The following is a 20,926-nucleotide window of genomic DNA, read 5'->3' as shown; positions in this document are numbered from 1 at the left end:
AAAAAAAAAATTTAATCCGGTGCGTGATATAATGTAGTTTGAAAGCTGAAAACATGGTGACCTGAAGCAGTTGAGACTCAAAGATGAGTGCATTTGATTCCAGTCAGAACTCGGTTCAAAGAGACTCTGATTGTAAAAAGTGGTGCAGTAAATAAATAGACACAAATCTAAATGTTTCAGGACAAAATGCAGACATTTACTTTAACGCTATGTTCAAGATAAGATTAAACTTCATTAATTCCAAAGGAAATTCTTGTGCCATATATTGTTCAGAAAAAAAAAATAAATGACATAAGAAATGCAGTGTCTAAAAAGTAGAAATTCAATAAGATAGGATACATTAAAATAAGGCTAGAATAGAACAGTAAAAAGTAATGCTAGCAACTATACTGAGGTAATAAGTAATATTATACGATACTGAAATACTGCATGATGAAAATGAAATATTGTATATTATATTGACTATGAAGCACATTTACCTGCACATGTAGTCAAAATGATGCAAATGAAATGAACTGTTAGACATGAAACTGAAATATTGCACCAGAGAAATAATAAAATCTGAAAATTGCACATGAAATATTGCACAACCTATTGAGAAAATAAAGAAAACTATTGATATTACATTTTAGCTGTAATTTGCTGTAACTAGAACTGAGACTTCATAATGATAATTTACAGTGAAAAAGGTCCTAAGACTGATCACATAAAAGAGAATCAACCAAATCGCCAGTTTACTTTAATACTTATATTGTGCTTTGCACATTTAAGAAATCTGATTAGATTTTGAACAACAAATGATTCTCTAAAATGATGATTTGTTGTCTTAAATGCTTACAAGCTAATCTTATGTAGTGTATAGTGGATAATCTAACATAATCTGGTCCCTTGACATAGTGTTTCATCTGTCTAGATCGTCTTTGTCTGGTCTTTTGTGTTCATTCCAAACATTTTGACGAAGACTAGAAGCCAACACCCTTCCAGAAAGTGCTGGTCATCCTCCTCACCCCTCCATCACCGCTGTCTCTCCACGGCGTCACTTCAACCTTCCCACCTCCCCATGAACTGTCACATTCTTCAGTGCCGTGTCATGCGACGCTTCACCTCTTCTTCCCTTCTCACGCATGTGTGTGTGTCAAGCAGCAAAATAACGGCTTCGGGCTGTTCTCTCCTTGATTTATCTATTTATTTTTCCTGTTGTCATTTCCTTTATCTTATTTTGACGTGCTTGACAGACGATGTTAGGCGAGGGTTCCCATGGTAACTGCATTTTAAACAGGCGCGCCTAATGTGCCAGTGTTAACTATTGTTCGTGGCGACCATCAAGAAAAGTGCTGTAATCTCAGCGTGGTGCCTGCCATTTTAGTTTTTCTGTCACCGGGTGAGGAGTGAAGCGAGGCCTTGTTTGTCTTATTTGACTTTTCAAGTTAAAAAAAATCTCAAAGAGGGATGCAGAAGATGCCTTTAGTGCAGCGGAGAAAGACTGTTTTCATTTTAATGGTCACTTGGATAAAGTGTTATTCAATCAGGGAGCCATAGGGCTAATTATTTATGGATAAATTAATCATGTGCTTTATTATTTACACTTTTTTCCTACTGTGTCTCGCTGCAGTCATCATTACGGCTGTGCTGCTTAAATATAAAGGAGGTAAACACAATAACAGCATCGCCTATATGGTGTTATGCACTCAGTGAAATTGCTTTTGGAGATATAATAACTCATAATGTTCCGTTTACATCGAGGCTGTGCTAAAGAGGCGCTGATCTAACAGTGTGGTCAGTTCTGAGGGAAGTAGGTTGTGATGTTGTGTTTAGCTACACTATTTAAATACACTATGGCAGGTGTGTCAAACATGCGGCCTGCGGGCCAAAAGCGGCCCACCAGAAGACATTAACTGCAGATTGTAAATTTGTAAAACTATAAATTAAAATAATTTCAAGACCATGACAAGTTGTTTCCATCATAAAGTACTAGATTGCCCATACTTATTTTGTCGTTTTGTGTTTCATTTTTGTAATATTTTGTCTTCTGTTTTTTATCTGACTTTTGTCGTTTGTCTCATATTTCTTGTCCTTTTGTTTCTCATTTTTGTCCCTTTGTGTTTCCCTCTGTGTTTCGCTTGTGTTTTTTTGCATTGTTTTTGTCATTTAGTGTTTTGCTTTATTCGTTGTTTTGTGTATCGTTTGTGTTGTTTTATGTTTTTTGTGTCACTTGTGTTGTTTGTCTACTTTTTCGTTGTTTTTGCTTCTCGCTTTTGTCATTTTTGGTCTCGTTTTGGTCGTTTGTCCATTTTTTTGTCACTTTGTGTCTCATTATTTGTAATATTTTGCCTTGTTTTTGCTGTTTTTTTTTGTCTTATTTTGTCTGACTTCTGTCGTTTTGATCATAAAGTAAAATACTATATCATTCCATTCCAGATACCTGTAACTAAATGTTTTGTTCCTTTGTAGACACTGTGATCTGGAAGTTGTAATGTGTAAATAATAAACTGAGGCCCAAAACTGCTGAAATCGAACTTATATTTCTCCAGAAATTTCAGGTTGCTCATAATGTTTTATAAAAAGATAATTCCTTAACTGAACATTTTCAGAATGTACTTTTGTGCCCTAAAACAAAAGGAAAATTTGGAGTTGTGGTTATTTCTAGGCTATTATGCTGTGATTTCACTGGTCCGGCCCACTTGAGATGAAACTGGGCTGATTGTGGCCCCTGAACTAAAATGAGTTTGACACCTCTGCATTATAGGATGCTAAATCTTAAATAAAAAAAAAAAACTGCTGTGAACTGTGAACTGCTGCAGCATGTTTGTTGGCTTGTCAGCGAAGTGCATCAGTAGTGTGCCAACATGTCTCGCTCACAAGCATCTGCTCAGTCATGGTTCTTTGAATAATGTTTTTTTTCAATTTTCTTTGAAAGTAAAACCTATTACAAGGACTATTCCAGTCAGCAATTCTAATGGCTTGTGACCTTAAAAGTAATATTCTCATGCCTTGTTACGTATCCCAGCATGACCTTCTTTTACTAAACGGACGTGGTAGATGGTGGCTCCTCCACTCGTGTAAACTGATTAATATTTAAGATATTCGTCTCATAAATCAAACGATGCATTCTGACAGCTCATTTTGAGAGATATCGCTGCTTGATTTGTTTTAATCAGTGGGGATTAACTTTACAGTGACCCGCCCCCTCCTCCACTTGCTCTAATAATTTTGATACGCACATTTGCCACCTTCTTTGACTCCACGATAATGAAGCAGACGCAGATAAGTTTGCAATCACACAATCTGTCTTTTCACATCAGCTCAAAAAAAAAAAAAAAAGCAGCTCAGATGTTGAAGTGTGGCGACTGTACTAATCCGCTCTGTTGTAGTGCAGGACATTCCCACCAGGCTGTACCTACACCCATGCAGCATCGCTTCCTCTTTGGGAGGATGAACTTGCAGCCTCATTGGTTCGGATGTCGTCTCATTTATCTCGCTTGCCGTGTGACATGATTTGCAGCAGACTTAACGGTCGTGCTACGCAATCTGCCTCCAAGACTGCTGAGTGCCAAAGGTTTCGGAGAATATGTGTATGTGGTTTTCTCCTGAACAAGGACATCTCACCACTCCCTCTTCTCCCTCAACCCCCACACTACTGTCCTGTACCTGGCTTCACACAGCGAGGAGAGCCGCTGCCCAGCAAGGATTGATGGACTGGCTGTGGATGCCATTAGAAGGGAGGTGCTGATTATAAAGCTGAGATTGTGGAGGGAGCCGCATGATGAAATGGCAAGGCTCACTGAGGAGTGTTCAGTGACCGGCTTATACACTGGGTGGCTGCAATGGAGATACAGTAATTTAAAATATGCACTGCTCAGTACTGACTTTCAGATGATAGCGTGCACTGTGTTCTTATTACAACAGTGCTCGAGACATGTTTGAATACATATTAATAGCAGAAAATTTATAGGTATTCATGCTAGTAGTCAAAATCTGAGGAAATGGTGTTCATTATATTGTGAATTTACAGTGTTTGATTTAAAATACTGCTTATTTTAACAGTAAGAAGGTGCAATGGTTTGCATTTTCATTTCTCAAGTATAATATTTCAGTTTCATGTGTAGTATTTCACTATCATGTGAAAGCATTCATTTTTATTCGCAACATTTTGATTACATGCGCAGTATCAGTTTTATACTGTTGATGTAAAGTGCAATATTTCATTTTCATCCCTTTTTTTAAGTGCAATATTTCATTTCACCTCAGTATAAGTGCTAGCATGACTTTTCACAGTTCTATTCCAGCCTTAGTTTGCCTCACTTATTTTCAGTATTGTATTATACTTATGTGTCATTGCTTTCTACTTTTTAGGCGCTGCATTTCCTATGTTAATTCATTTTGTTTTTTTCTGAGCAATATCTGGCACAAGGCTTTCCTTCAGGATTAATAAAGTCTTGCCTTGCCTTATCTCGAGTTCTATCTCGAGTCTTATCTGATCTCGAGTTTTATTTTATCTTGAGTCTTATCTGTTCAAAGTGGCTATCATTTTTCAACTGTACCCAAACTTACTTCTGGGGTCCCCCATGGCTCCATTTTGGGCCCAGTATTGTTTTTATTACTCCGCCAAGGAACGCGGTGGAGTTATGTGACAATCGGCGTACGTTTGTCCTTCTGTGAATCTGGTTGTCTGTGAGCAATGTTACTCGAAAACGGATTTGGATGAAATTTTCAGGGAAGGTCAGAAATGACACAAGGACCACCTGATTAGATTTTGGCGGTGATGCGGCTTATAGTCTGGATGCACGGATTTGTTAAAGATTTCTGTATCATTGCGAGATAGCGGCACGGCATCACTGTAACCATGACAACAAGTGAACGCTATGTCAGCTGCCTGCATCAATTCAAGCCGCTCGTTCCATATTTCGGTCACACAATTTGGTATCCGTTCATAACGAACACATGCATAACACACGCCTGTGCCCACCGCAAGGTCATTTTTACGGCCTTGGTGGAGTACTGCGCTCTCTGAGTGCTTTTTTTGTTGCATATGCTGTCTTTGGGATTCCTTTAAAAAAAAATCAGACCTCTTTTCTTTGTTTTTCTGATGATAAATGGGTCTGTCTGCTGTTACGTTTAGTCACCTGGCACCTTTTGGAGGATCCTGATGCCACTCATGTCTCTTTGCAATATTGCTATCAGTCTTTTTTAAAAGGATTGATCCTTCAATCTTAAGCATCGTTTTAACAGTATTGCAGACATGCTAGCAGTTCTATACATTTTCTCCATGTTTGTGAATGCACTTGTGGTTTAGCAGTAGTTTCCAGACATAAATGAAACAAAAACAACCTAATTTCTTCTCTTGTGTTCATTCTTACAAGCAGACCACTAACAGAGAAATGATTTGAATCAAATAAGATGTCCTACAAACCAAGCATTAGCTAGTAGAAATAGTCATTTTGCTATTAGATAAATGTGTGTCGCCATGATCATCTCTGCACTGACATCTAAAAAAAAAACACAGTTTCTGTGTGCTGGTCACAGGCTGGTCAAAGGCACCATGGAGAGGGGTTTACCTCTAAAAAGTGCCAAAAAATCCATTAGAGCAGCAAAACTGTCTGGTTTACTTCCCACAGACACGTTTGCAGTTGGCACAAAAATAAGAGACCTACATTAATATTTATAGTTGATTAAAATTATCTCTAAAACGTTCTGAAAACAGACAGATGGCATCATCAGAGCAAACTGTCTTTGTTTCCGAGTCAAAGCAGCGTCCCTTTTAAACTGCAGATTAATAGGAGCACATTGTAGGACATGTTTTAGTCACAATGTTCTGGCAAAGGAAGAACAGTGGCTGGAGAGGGCTATTGCTGGATGATGATAATTTGAATTTAAGGAAAAAAAAACAGAATTTGATCAATGTCTTCATTAAAAGGTGAGTTAACCCTGTCATCCATTTTTTTTTATCATTTACCCTTTGTGGTGCTTCTAGCCATGCACAGGGTTTAAGATTTAACCCTGTGAGGTGTTTAAATGGCACCAGCACTAAAACCCTGTTCACTTCCAGCTTCTGTGCAGCCAGACACTGGAAAAACCTTTATTTTACATTTGGTGAACTCACCGTTTCAGGCGTCTGTGCTTATTTTTTTATTATCACAATAAAAGCACTTTAACACCAGGGGATGCTGCTGCAATCACCGGTTTTGTATGGAAACAGGTATTACATTTGCAAATAAGGTGGCCAAGTGGAGACAAGTAATAATGAAATGCAGTATGGTGGCTGAACCCCCGTTAGGGGTTGTTGTGAGAAAATGCTTGAGAGGATGATGGATTTCTCGCAACAACAGCAGCGCAGGATTTGACAAAAATGAACAGGAAGAATATGCCTCTTTGCTTGTTGGAGCAGGCAGGTCTGGTCTAAATGCCGCACTTTGATCTAAAAGCTGTCAAATGCAGCAATCAGCAGCTTCCAATCAGGGGGAGATAGCTGTGATGTGCTGATGAAAGCTGTAAAAGCTGACAAAATGTTGAGAAATGTTTTTAAAATCTGGAAATAGTGCAGTTTCCTACAGCATATATTGCTTTAAACCACAAGAGCATCAATGTAAAACTGTTAGACAGCGTTGTTTCCTCAGAGCTTTATTTGCAAAGAAAATTCCAGACACTTCTCTAGCAAAGCTTTGATACTGTAATCAAATGAATTGCTGATGACACTCCGACTGCTGCTTTTGTCACCGTTTTAGTCTTGCGCTGGATACTAGACTTATTTCTTCCCCTCCAACATGCTCTGGAGGACGACTAACACTCGACACTGCTAGCACATTCATAATTTCCAGACAGCATACTGTGTTTGAGGAGTGAGAGGAATCCACAAGCTGTCATTCCCGTGTTTCCCTTGCTCATCTGTGACATATTTTTGAGATGCTATATTTGACAAATTTCTTCTGCCCATCTGCCGGTGAAGGATGGGCCTGTGGGCAGCTGACTGATGACGCATCAATTCTCCGGGGCCTTTAAATTGACAACACTCTTTGTTTGAGAAGCGGCACGAAGACAAATGAGCCGAGGCGGGCCGACGTGAACGGTGCATCACGGACATCACTCTGCCCTAGATGATCAGCCATCATGAGTTTTACTATCTGGCAATTTATCTGAGCTGCCCCGCTGGAGACAATGAGTGTTTCGGGGCGTCACTTTGTCTGCTGCTTTTTTTGTTTTCCACTCTGCAGTTTGAGACTTATTTTCAGTCCAGCGAGTGCAGTTTCAAAGCTTTGCAGTTGAGCCAAGCTCACGTCCAGACATCTGCGATGCTATGTAATGATTCCTGTGTATCTGCACCAAAATGTGGAGCACAGTCGAGGTCATCTGTAGAGACAGACCGACATCGCAAAGCTGATAGAGTCTTGAATGAGAGGCCTCAGTGATAGGGAAGCCTGTGTTTGTGTGTGACTATGAGGAAAGTGTCTGCGGATTGAATTCCTGCTTATCTGTGCCTTGTCATAAAAGATTTTCAATAACTGTGACTGATCAGCTAAACACAGCTTATCTTATTGATACGTGCAGTGTTTTTGTAACGCACTTAAACAGGCAACGCTTCTCACAGAGACAAAGCAAAGTCATTAAATTGGAAGATAGCATCTGTTCTCTTTGACAGTCGGAGATGGTGTTAATCATCAGGCGTTAGATTTATTATCTTCCCTTTCCACCCAAAAAGACAGCAAGTATTTGAAACAACATGATTTATAAAAAAAAATGTTTGAGATGTAGAGGCCAGTAAAGGACAAATATAAGTCAACAACAGTCTCTGTGATGCTGTGAGGAGGTGTAAGTGATTCATGGCTTCTGCCTATTATGAATAAATTACAAGTATTTGTTAAATGTGCCAGTGTTTTCTACCACCAGTAGCTGTGATTATGCAATAAACAGGTGTTTTATTCCTGCTATATGATGTAAATAACCAGGGAGGGAAGCAGTTGGAGCTTTTAGGGACCAATGAGGGTGGAGCCACAGCCTATCATGACAGTGTAATGTCATTATAGGCTGAGTAAAGATGTATTTATTTTCGTATGTAAAGGAAAATGAGTTGATATATTGATTTTAGAGGAATGTTTTTGTTTTAATGTTATGAAACATTATTTTATTGTGATTTAAAGAATGAAAAGAGTGAAACAGGAAGTCAGACCTTTAGGATCAATCTGTCTCCTGATTTACTGAACAGGTCTGTCTGCAGGTTTGACTCTACCTGTTCAGGTGTTTTTCTGGCTTAAAGTTCAGGTGCAGCACTTTATGGAGGCACTATGGGGCTGCTGTCTGCTGGTCTTTGGCCAGGTCATGTTTGCAAATGAGAAGTGGTTCTCAAACATTTTTACCTGGTAAAATAAAGGTCAAATAAAAATAATAAAACAATTATAGCTACAATGTAAAATGACATACAAAAATTGAAAGGCTAATTCCTGCATATGTGCAGTATATGCACAAATGCAGGAATTGTAATGTAAAAGAGTGCAATCACTTAAGGCCAACAAAAATCAAAGAATGAAACGAAATTCTCTGTTTCTTGCAAGACCTTTTTTTTGGACAATGTTGCAAAAGCTTTTAAAAAGAATGAAAGCTATCATGCAGGAAAATTACATTTCCATGTATTATAAGCTATCCCCACTCTCACCTTACCGGTCGAGGCAGATGGCCGCCTTCCCTGAGCCTGGTTCTGTTGCAGTTTTTTCCCCTCTCCTTCCCTGTTGTAGGGTTTTTTATTCCCTTCCATTGTAGCGCAAATGAAATTCAAAGACAACTTTGGATTGCTAGCTTTTCTCTTCTCTGTTTATAATTCGTAAGGTCTGTACCTTACTAAGCTAAGCACTGTGAGATGACATATGGAGTGTCTCTGCACCTTTCAAATAAAATGTAATTAAAATTGAATTGAATAGGCTAACACCTGACTAAATAAGTAAATAAATAGTGAACTTTTTCATGTGTGGTCAAAATTATCTGGTAATTCTAACAAACAGATTGACAGACTGCCAAAGCTTTTTGATTGAACTCATTGTGTTCTTGAATTTGCGTTAACTACAGTAAAATGCAGAATGTTGCTCTGCTTCACACAACTAATAATAATAACAATTATTAGATTCATAGGTCACATGTAGTAATTAACATCTGATTTAAGGGAGGGGAATTAGCTCAAATGGTAGAGCGCTCACTTAGCATGCGAGAGGTAGTGGGATCAATACCTGCATTCTCCAGGAAACTTTTAGACTCACCAGTTAAGGCTGCTGATCAGAAGGTCAGGGGTACAAGTCCCGACACAACTGAGCTGCCCCTGCTTAAAGCCATCTGCTCCTGGGGGTTTGGACTGTGGCTGACACAGTTCTGACCTCAGCCCTCCGACAAGCTGGGATACAAGACAAGACAGTTTCCCTTGTGGGATCAATAAAATAACTGTCAGATTCAGTATACAAGCACCGCAAAAGAAGACAGATGAAACTTTTGAAGCCTAAAAAGGTATTTATTGCTTGATTGTTAAAGTTGATTGCATCATATTTATTTAAAAAAAAAAAAAAAAAAAAAAAAAAAAGATTTGTCCAGCACTTGCACAGTTTGAATTAAAGTAAAATTTGAGTTCTGAATGATAATTATCGTGACATGGGTCCACTCTTATTTGGTTTGGGATGCTGAAAAAAGCAGCTAAAAACGTGGTATTAAAATGCTTTTTGGAGATTATTTTGTGGGCATTTTGTTCCACCATCTATGGAGAAATGACAAACAAGGGAAGGGAGGGATTTTCTGTAAATGCTGTTTTCCTGTGAATACAAGGCCCCCTGGCTGGGACCTTTAAATCTTAAAAGTGGCTTTAATCAATATGTTTTTATAGCCAAAGCTCAAATGACTATGTGTATTGTAAGAAAGGTCACTCATAATGACAAACCCACAGAGAATTATCATTTGACTCTGGGAGCATCTTTCACCTCATTGTGTTTTTCTCTCTGATTTGCAAGTTTACTTTGTTCACTTTTACTGCTGTCAAAGTGTCCTTTTTGGCTAGAAACCCTAAAAAGGGCTGAGTATTGGATTTTCCATCAGGCAGACAAAAACAAGACTCCAAAAGAAAGCTAGCTTTTCTAGTGGATGAGTATTGACAGGCTGCTATTTTTCAAAAAAAAAAAAAAAAAAGTTGTCGTTTCAACTTTGAGAATGGTAAAATGTCAGGCTGAATGAGCGAAGAATCCTTCATATATGTGACACGACAACAATATTGTGGGAAAATCACAACCGAAACGTGCAAAGACAGAAAATTATGGGCAATAACTCCCATTGTATGGCTTTTAACATAAATCTTTCCTATCATTGATGCAGCTCGGCTTCAACAGTCTTGACTTCTGTCTCCTGATGTCTGAAACAGTTACTCAGTAGTAGTTCGCACCTACAACCTCAGTTGGTTGTAGGTGAATTCCGTTTCGTACACACTTACAACACACCCACTTCCATACACCACAGTGCCCACACAATATGAGATTAATAGACAAGAGTGGAAGCACAGAGTACGCTGTCTGGTACTATTCTGGTCATCTATGACTCAAACAAATCTGTGTAACGGTGATGTCTATGGGTTACGTAGATAACCCTTCTAATATGAGCTGTTTCCCATATCTAGTCTGACGCTGTTTTAGTTTTGGTCCAAAAACTTCAGAAGTATAAATAAAAAAGTATTTCTGTCTCATTTTAAGCAAAAAGAAAAGCCGACTCATGCAATACACCTATTTTTGGAGGGTTTCAGTACCACACATTGTTTTCAGAGCCTCATCTCCCACGATGCTGTCATACTTCATAGAGACTCTCCTTGATGCCGCCCCTTTGAAGTTCAAGAACCAAAAAGCCCCAGACTGTTTTGTGGAGAAAGACCTTTAATGGGAGTCTGTTTGAAGACGCCTGAGTTTGGAGTCTAAGCAGCTGCAGCGCCTCACCCATCACTGTCTCCATCATCATCCCTCTCGCACAGATGATTAGGTGTGCGGAGACCAGAACTGATGTGGACCCGGTGCTGATTGAATCATAAAGAGACCCAAATGAAAGAATTGATTGGCCTCGCAATCATGACGTGTGTGAAATGAGCGGTTGGCCCAAAGTCTCTGACACTGATCCATTAGGATTCTCCTCCAGCTTGCTTGTGATTCACAGACACATTGTTCTAACAGCTACTTCATGGGGCTGACATTCACGCCGAGTGTTTGAATTACAGCGGGCACATCTGATTGGCTTACACGAGCGAGTTTATGCATGAGATTATATTAGAGATAGACGTCGAGGTAAAACGATGGATTTGGAATTTGAATCATCTTCACTTTGCGTCTTGACACAAAACACCGATTGCATTTGTATGGGAAGACTGTATTTATTTTAAGAAATTTCAGGTGCTGTTGCATGTCACTTTCTCTTCCTTTATTTCCTCACCACCTCTTGACTGCAAACATATATAGATTTTATATTATTGTCATACACCCACACTGCATATAATGCACTTTAGTGCTTCTTTTGCACTTCTGGGTAGATGCTAAATTGCCTTTAGTGGTTTCAGTACTTCAACTCTGTGCAATGCCATTAAAGTTTAATCAAATCTAAAGCTATCAATGCAAAAATAATATATAAAATCATAAAAGCTGACATTTAGTTTAGATTGACACAGAATTCTCGAGGCCAGAGGTGACTGATTGGATTTTTTAAACAAATTATGATCAATATATGTAGCAATTAAGGAACTTTATAGTTTAACAAGTCATGAACAAGAATCGGTTAAACAAGAATTGTGATATTACCTATCCTTATGTGCTACTTGAGTCTTTACTTCCTTCCTTTGTCTGCTTTTCTCTCCACTATTGGGTTTTGTTAAATTTCACAAAACCTAACAGTTGCCAAGATGCGCCAGTGTAAACCTAAGTGGTTGACTGACTAAAATTTCCAATATAGAGCTATAGCAGAAGGGCAAAAACATGCCAGTGCTCTCTGTTGGACAAACTATGTCAGGGTGTCGGAAGAGACGCCAGAAGCAAGTTGTAGAAATCAAAAGGCGAGCTTCAATCCAAAAACACTGGTTCAAAAGCTAACAAAAGTCCAGGTGAATCAAAGAAACAACATATTGTACTGGCAAACATCAACCAAAAATATCCAAAAGATAACTAAAACAAAGGAACAGACTGAAGCAAGAGATAAAATTACACATCAGGGTTCAAAAAAACAAAAGACAACAAGAAAGCCAAGGCTATTTATACACTCATTAGTTGTTGTGAAGACGAGACGCTGGTAAAACTCACCAGAGTGATCAAAAGAGGAGGGAAAAGCAGACAAAGAAAGTAAGTGAAAATACAAGCAACACATAAGGAAAGGCATTATCAAAATAAAACGGGAAGTAAACTGACAATAAAACAAAGACCATGACAAACCATGGAGTTGAATTACTGTTTCTAAACTATCTCAAATATCCATCCATGTGATGGTGCAGCTTTCCATGTCTGACTTTTCTGAATAAACATAGATGGCACGAGACAAATTTACTTGTAAAAATCAGTTTTAAAGACTGTATAAATCCCTACCAAATATTATTAGTTCACATAATAGACACTGTTAAAAGTAAATTTTGTAATCAATTATAATATTATTCATTAGATAAATTAATTAAACAACCCTCAGGCTCTTCAAAGTTGCAGAGAATCGCTGCACAGAGTGTGCGACATCTGCAGCCTTCTGCAGGGCCAGACTGCTCTCCTCTTTGATCCGGTTTCATTATGCAGCTTTAGACTGACCTATAATGAAAGCCGAGACGTGCCGTGTTCCAACCTCCAAAATTATCAACACGGAAGTGTCCTGAGACAGCCGGTTGAAGAAAAATTAATAATCAAGGCCACGTCTTTGAGGAAAAATACAATCCTTTCTTTTCCTGGTTGGTTAACAAACACTTTGTTGGTCATTATTGGCCCAAATCATGCTTTTGTTTTCCCAAACGACAGTTTTCCCTAGAAGCTTTTAATCGCTTCCCTTCCTCACTAATCCCTTTCTCTCATTAACCTTGTTTTATGCCATTTTTCCCCCACATTCAGGTTTTACATTACAAACATCGTCTTCATAAATGTGTGATGAGGTGGATATTCAGGGAAGCCTTTTTTTTCCTTCTGTTCAAATCAACTATTTTAACGTCTTAGTGTACTGTTAATGAAAATTTGCTTTGAAGTGAAAATCACACTGTTTCCGTGGATTTATGGTCATTTTACACTTTATAGGCAGTCATTAATAAAGTAGCAGGAGTTCTGCACTTCTTTAACAATATTACACAACGCCTTGGGCTGACATATTTCTTTGGGTTTCTTAAGTGGAAAGTGTTATATTAAATTACAAGCGGTAAAGTCGGCTTTTTCTTGCTCACAACCTCTCCCTAGAGATTGAAAAATGGGGATATTCTAAAGTAAACAATATATTCCTGAAAAGAAAGAACACATAATTCAGCAGCTACCACCATGTAGTTCTACCTGACAGGGAAAAAGGTAGAAGGTACTTTAAAACTTCTGCATCACCAAAGCTTTTTACAGTATAAACCAGGAGTGTGAAACTCATAGTTCAGGTTCCACGTTGAGCCCAATTTGATCTCCAGTGGGCCGGACCAGTAAAATCACAGCATAATAACCTATAAAATATCCACAACTCCAAATGTTTCCTTTGTTTTAGTGTAAAAAAGTACATTCTGAAAATGTTCACATTTAAGGAATTATCTTTTTACAAAACATCATGAACAACTTGAAATTTCTTAAGAAAAATAAGTTCAATTTCAGCAATATTATGCCTCAGTTTATCATTTACACATTACAGCTTCCAAATCACAGTGTTTCTTCAAAGGAACAAAACATTTAATCATAGGTATCTGGAACTGAATGATATAGTACTTTACTTTTTGATAAAAACAACAAAAGTCAGACAAAAAAAGGACAACAAAACCCCAGCAAAAACAAGACAAAATATTACAAAAATCAGACTCAAAATGACAAAAATGAGAAACAAAATGACAAAAAATGAGAGAAAAGACACGAAACAAAACAAAGACACAATTTGACAAAAAAGTCACAAAGTGACAAAAAAAATTGATAAACGACAAAAACGAGATAAAAAATGACACAAACAAGACCAGAAATGACAAAAGCGAGAAACAAGGCAACAAAAAAGTAGACTAACAACACAAGCAAGACAAAAAAACACAAGTGAGACAAAAAGGAAACACAAAACGACAAAAATGAGAAGTAAAAAGACAAAAACAAAATGTTACAAAAATACGACACAAAATGACAAAAGAACAATGAGCAATCTAGTATTTTACTTTATGATGAAAACAGCTTGTTATGGTCTAGAAATAATTTTAAATTTATAGTTTTACAAATTTACAAGCTGCAGTAATGTTTTCTCTATAATTTTTACACTTTGCAAAGGCGTTCAAAACCGGCCCTCCAGAGGGTCCGATCCAGCCTGCGGGCCGCATGTTTGACACCCCTGGTTTAAACTGCCTTTAATTATTAAGAAAGGTTCCCTTTTTTTTTTTATCAGAAAATTTCAGCTGACACATAAAGCTGACATCAACCTGCGACCCCGTGCTCACCTCGCATGGTAAAGCTATAGATTCACTCGGCGATTTATCTTGGATAATTCATTCCACCTAACCTGAATATCAGCTATTTTACTGCGTGTCACCTGGAGACAGAGCGAGAGTTAGGCCGCAGTGGTCACCTTCAAATGACAAGCTTTCTCGCCAGAATATCGCAGCAGCATTGTTGCATGCCTCACGCTCCAAGTCCTCTCTTTTTCCCCCTCCATCCGGTGTCTCTCTCCTCGTAACCTTTGCCTTTGATTCTGTGCTACTCTTTCCTTCCTCCCGTCACATCCTCAGACTCTTGTCATGTTCTCATTGCCCTCTCCTCCCTTGTCGTCTCCCTCTCTCTCTCTCCCCCTCATTCCCTATCTCTGCTGTCTTGTGTGGTGCTGCAGGGCTCTCAGGCTGATGTAATTTATGCTATCTTTTTTGCTAGTGTGAGAAGAGAGCATCCTGAAGCCAGTGCTCTTCATGCAGAGTGCTCCTGTGGGAGGCTGTGAGCCGGCGCCGACTGAGCTACCCCCATTCTCTTCCCTTTCACCGTCCGTCTATGCAATGACCGTACGCGTGGAAAAAAAAGATGCTCAATCTGCACGGCAGTATAAGATAATTAAAAACACCACATTGTAGCTGTCGGCTGCAAAGGAAATTTGGACGCGTTGTCACCACAGGTACTGGATGTGTAGCCATTCATTACACCGAATGTCAGCTTAAGTGAGGATTCTGTATGTGGCGTGCGGACGGGAAAGTGTTTGCATAGATCTCCTAAGTCAAATCCATCAGGAGTCCATAGACAGATTGGACTTTTAGCAGCAGTAAACACTTCACACTGGGTTTTTGGAGCAGGAAAAGATTTGATGTTGACTAAATGTTTATGTGTGGTTGCAGGACCGTAATCCATTTCTATGACAACGGAGAAGGGCTTGGCTGGGGAAATGAAGACCGCGATGGAGGGAGATGCCAGGAGAACCAATCAGGTGGGAACACTGTGGAACTCGAAGCAGCTGTAGATCATTTTACTCAGGCCTCTCAATCACTCAGGGGCCTTCCGGCGTTCTGTTTGATATGCAAGGCAGCCAGCGCATCCTGCTTGTGCCAGCAACTTAACATCTTAGATCAGCAGCTTGCACTACATCATGCATTTGATGATTGCCTCTTGTGATCAAACAGTTTGGATTTAAATCATTTTACAAAACAAGTACATAATTCCTCTTCAGACTCTGAATTCAAGTGCTTTGAATGAAAGACAAAGTACAAGGATTTCACACTCTCCCACTTAGAGGAAGGGTTTTATTCTCTCTCCAGGTTCCAGAGGACCATGGGGATATGGATGATAGCTCAGAGAAGACCCCCAGCAAAGCCTCCAAATCCCCACAGAAAAGCACCAAGCGGCCCAAAACCGTCCCTGTCAAAGTCACTCTACTGGATGGCTCCGACTATGAGACCGCAGTCGAGGTATGCTACTCACTTTTTTGGCAGTGTGATATGGGATAAATAATGGAAATTTGGGCTGGTCTGTCCCTGCGGAAGACTTTAATTATGAATATGTGTTTAAAAAATGATTACATTCTGGCTATTTTCATGGTTTTGCACATCCAACAAGTGGCATAATTGTGGACGATCATATTTTTCTAATGCAGTAAGGGTTTATTTCTGACTTTTATGTGCATACTCATTCTGCCCTTGAAAAACCTGAATGGATCTAGGATTTTTTATTTCAAATATATCTACTTGCCTTGGCTTAATGCAAGGGTCACCAACTATATTTGTCAGAGGGCCAGAATTTTACCAGACAGTCACCTTGGGGGCCGGACCCTCAAACAAAAATTAAATAAAAATCTAATTTTGGCATAACATGATTATTTGATGTTTATTGTTTATATTTTTTCCATTTCATTACAAAACTGAAGGCATTTTTAGCCTTTATGAGTCAGGCTCCTATCACCTATACCACAGTCAACCACCAGGAGTGATAGAGATATTTTGCCTCAACTCAATTAATTCAACTTTATTTATAGAGCACTTGAAAAACAAACACCGCGGAAGTGAAAGGAAAAGACCTCTAAACACAGGTAAAATGGCACTCTCAAAGGCCATGAAAGGAAAAGTTGATGTGGAAAACAGATCCTTTAATAATGACTGGACTGAAAAGTACGCATTTATCATGCCAACCTTCCCAAATGTGTCACCTGTATGCCTCATTTGCAACGAAACTGTTGCTGTTGCAAAAGAATATAATCTGCGCCGTCACCACAACACAAACATACAAATTTCAAGGATTCATATCCTGAGCAGTCAGAGGCCCGTCAGAGAAAAATCGCCACGTTGAAATATGCCTACTCCCGTACAAATGGCATTATTACTGGAACTTTAACTGATCAAGAGAGAGTAACGTGTGCATCTCTGCAGGCTGCCTGGGTGCTTTGCAAACATAACCGGCCTTTCACGGAAAGTGAGGTTTTAAAGGAGAGCATGGTCACCGTTCTGGAGGAACGGTGCCCCCGACAAATCCATGGACAGAGTTATTGCATCTGTCAAACAAATGCCTCTCTCTGCTTCAACTGCTGCACGTCGTGTCCACGTCTTGGCAGAGCATGTCCAGCAAGCTGTCATTGACGGGATCAAGGAAGCCAAATACATTTCACTGGCTATTGATGAGTCCACTTACAACACGGATATTTCACAGTTGTGCGTTTTTGTCAGATACTTTGATGGCAAAGATTTCCGTGAGGAGCTGCTGGCATTGCTTCCGCTGGAGGACAACATCACTGCTGACATCATCTTTGGAAAACTGGAGGATTTTTTTAAAAGCCATGGATTGTCCCTGGATAAAATCAACCTGACAGTGACAGATGGTGCACCTGCCATGATTGGCAAAAACAAGGGTCTGGTGAGCAGAATAAAGACTGTCGCTTCTAAAACTAACGCACTTCACTGTATTATCCATCAAAGCGTGCTGTGCGCAAAGCTAAGCGGGGAGCTCAAAGAGGTGATGGAGAAAACAATGAAAATTATTAACCACATCAGAGGAAATTCAAGCACGCAGCAAATTTGTGCTGGAATCCCAGGCTTCTCATGATGACCTGTTACTCCACAATGACGTGCGCTGGCTCAGTAAGGGCAAAGAACTGGAGCGCTTTGTTGAACTCCGTGCCCAAGTAGTGGATTTTTTGAAACAAAGTAAATCAAAAGCGGCAGCTGACCATCTCCGCATCATGCAAGACAGATAATACATGTGCAACGTTGCGTTTTTAACAGACATTTTCTCCCATTTGAATACACTTAATGTCCAGCTGCAAGGAAAAGAAAAATCAGTGGTGGATTTGGTGGAAAAACTTGATGCCTTTGGGAACAAACTTGATCTGTTCCATGCAGATTTGTTGTCAGAGAGGCTGCTGCACTTCAACACACTGAAGACAGTGGGAGAAAGCAACGTTACAGACAAGATGAAGACATTCATCACACAATTAAAAGACAACTTCTCTGCTAGATTCCATGACTTTTTCATTTCCAGGGATGTCACTGGATTTGTGTGTGACCCATTCACCATCAGCCCAAGCGGAGAATTCTCCACAAACGCGGTGAAAATGATGCCGTTGTACGAGGCGTCCATTCAGAGCGAGCTGGCTGAAATCCAGGCTGCTCTCCATGGTGCTGAAAGCCTGAGCACATTCTGGGTGTCTTGTCCCGAGGACTATGGCACATTGAAGACGCTGGCTATGTATGTGCTCACCATGTTGGGTTCAACCTACACCTGCGAGGCTGCGTTCTCCAAGATCAACTCGATAAAAACACACGAGAGGAACCGACTGTCAAACCAGTCTTTGGAGGACTGTTTGCGCATAAGTCTGACAGCGGCCAAGCCTGATGTGAAAAAGTTGGTGTCAGAGGGGAAATGTAACTTCAGCCATTAAGCAGTGTCAGGAGCCCATTTCAGCCTTGTGATGTGAAATCGCTATAGCCCACTTAACGTTTTATTTGATGTGCCAACATTATTTGTGACCTGTTTTGTTCTGGTACCAGGTTAGTATTTATTTACCATGCTATTTTAAGTTATGCCAGTTGGTTTTTCCTCCTTTTTTTTGTCCTGAGAAGTCTACTAGTTTGAAGCTTGTTGTTGAGACTTTGAAATAAAAACCAAATGTTAAGTAAGGGCATGAGGAAAAGTTATGTTAAAAAAAAAAGAACTGTGTGAAACAATAAATGTTTAACAGTGCAGCGAGTCTGTCCTCATTTGGGAATGTAGCCTAAATAGAGTCATAAATGGTGGGGATTACTGATAGTTAAGAGTCTCAGTTATTGTTGTTTCAGTTGCTTTAATAGTGTGGACCACATGATATTTTCTCTTTGATCCTCACAATTTTGGAATCCAGTCGCGGACCGGATTGGACGGTTCGGCGGGCCGGATTCGGCCCGCGGGCCGCCAGTTGATGATCACTGGCTTAATGTATCAAAAAGTCTCTCTAGTCAGTGATTTAACTTCTAAAACCTCACCTCTATTTATCAAAATTACATATTTAGAAGCTTGTTTCCATTCAGATAATCTTTCCATACCTTCAAATGCTTTTTCTGGTCCTCTACATCATTGCCTTCTTTGTAGTAATATTTTGTCTTGTTTTTGCTGGGGTTTTTTGTCCTTTTTTTGTCTGACTTTTGTCATTTGTCTCATGTTTTTGTTGTTTTGTGTCTTTTTTGGCCACTTAGAAACTTTTTATGTGATTATGTGATGTTATTGGCTTTTCTTCTTCTGTATGGGTTGTAATAACATCAGACTGGACATTTAATGCCACCAAAGGTTTATCTTGATGAGTCCAACTCATATTCAACTATGTCTGACAGCTTTTTTAAAAACACACATAAAGTTGCTTTTCTGCAGCTCTTCTGGAGATTTGGTGAAGATTTGCTTCGTATATGGTGTATAGAACTACCTGACTGCTCAGGATTGCCTTCAAATAAAATGGATCATGTATTTTAGCTAAACTGTTGGTGTTGCTTGCTGACAACTAATCCTGATCCAGGACTAAACTGTGTACTTTATCAAACACCTGCATGGCTATTTCCTGCTACTTGGCCATTTCCTTCATAGACTGGCTAATAAAGTGTGTTACAGAAATAAATTTGAAAATAGAAATGCCAAAAAGACATTAATAGACGATAAAGTAATAGCAAAATAACAAACTGATTTTGCATAGTTTGTACTGAGTTAAATAGAAACAACCTTGCTTTACTGCAATACATCATGTTTTTGTTACTTCCTTCCTACCTGACATCGTTTTCTCCTTATCTCTAGTCACTAGTGAGAGTTTGTTCTCGCCTCCATCAGGACTAGATCCTGTCTGACTGTAGGCATATCGCTGTTGTCATGGGAATCATTTGATGGGAACAAAATTATCATAACCGATACAAATGAAAGCCAAAGCCACAAAAACAAAATCTGTCCTTTAAAGCTGTTTTCAGCTCCACAGCCAGACACGCGCCTCCCTTTCGTAGCTATCCTTATGTAAGTGCTTCACCATTAGTAATTCTGCGATCATGTAGAAACATAATTAGAAAAAAATGAATTCAAGAGGTTGTTTTGCAATTCTGTTAACGCACAGTTTGGCTGTTTCTCAGCTCTAAAATGCACACGTGCTTCAAATTTTTATTTTGCTTTGCAAGGTAATTTTTTTTAGAGCATTTTAAGAAGCTGGTGTGCATCTCCCCCTTTTGAACAGAGCCCTTGACTCAGCATACCACACCACAGTGCACCTCTGTGGGATTTAGTCTCCCTTGGTAATACATACCACTGAGTCAGGAAATGCAGCTCGGTTGCAATTCTTACTGAGAGGAGTAAGTGGCAGGTGGGGAGAGGTGAAGCGAGCTCTGCACCGTGGCGGACGGAAGGAAACCTCAGCTTCCGTAAGATCGTGACTCTTCAGCTTTATGTGTTTGCAAACAGACGGTTGTGGCTCCCCGCTGCTCTTTGTTTATTGGAATTTTGCATTAGCCCACACGCTCGTCAGGAGCAAGTACTGCAGAAAATTAATCTGCTCCTTGAAATGACTCCTGAGCGGTGTCAGGGAGGCTGTTCGGATTCAGGGTACAGAGCTGCATTGATTCTCGTCGCAACCAACCCTGCAGCCCGATTGGCTCCCACTGATGGAGGGTGATGCAGCTGGGAATGAGCTCGTTGGCCCCTCAGCCTCATTCATGTCAACTATATTCCTTTTATGGCTTACTGCCTCCCACATGACCTCACATATTTTACCTACAAGAGCCGACGAACGGAGAAATATGTCACGAGTCACGTACACACTCATGCATCTTCCCTCAACTCCCCCATCTTTC

The 20,926-nt window shown here is 39.6% G+C and overlaps 1 protein-coding gene across 6 annotated transcripts in view; it reads left to right on the top strand.

Moving 5' to 3' along the window:
- Positions 1 to 20,926, top strand: part of si:dkey-178k16.1 (band 4.1-like protein 1) — a 59,926-nt gene that overhangs the window by 3,874 nt on the left and 35,126 nt on the right. For all 6 annotated transcript variants that reach the window (XM_055012686.1, XM_055012687.1, XM_055012685.1 and 3 more), the window contains exons 2-3: positions 15,488 to 15,576; positions 15,905 to 16,054. In XM_055012686.1, coding sequence (XP_054868661.1) covers positions 15,505 to 15,576; positions 15,905 to 16,054 — 222 coding nt within the window. In that variant the 5' untranslated portion in view covers positions 15,488 to 15,504. The remainder of the gene's footprint in view (positions 1 to 15,487; positions 15,577 to 15,904; positions 16,055 to 20,926) is intronic.

The sequence above is a fragment of the Amphiprion ocellaris genome, chromosome 8 (assembly GCF_022539595.1).
Source record: "Amphiprion ocellaris isolate individual 3 ecotype Okinawa chromosome 8, ASM2253959v1, whole genome shotgun sequence".
NCBI lineage: Eukaryota > Metazoa > Chordata > Actinopteri > Pomacentridae > Amphiprion > Amphiprion ocellaris.
The sequence above is the reverse complement of the archived record's forward strand: the minus strand, read 5'-3'. Positions and strand labels throughout refer to the sequence as shown.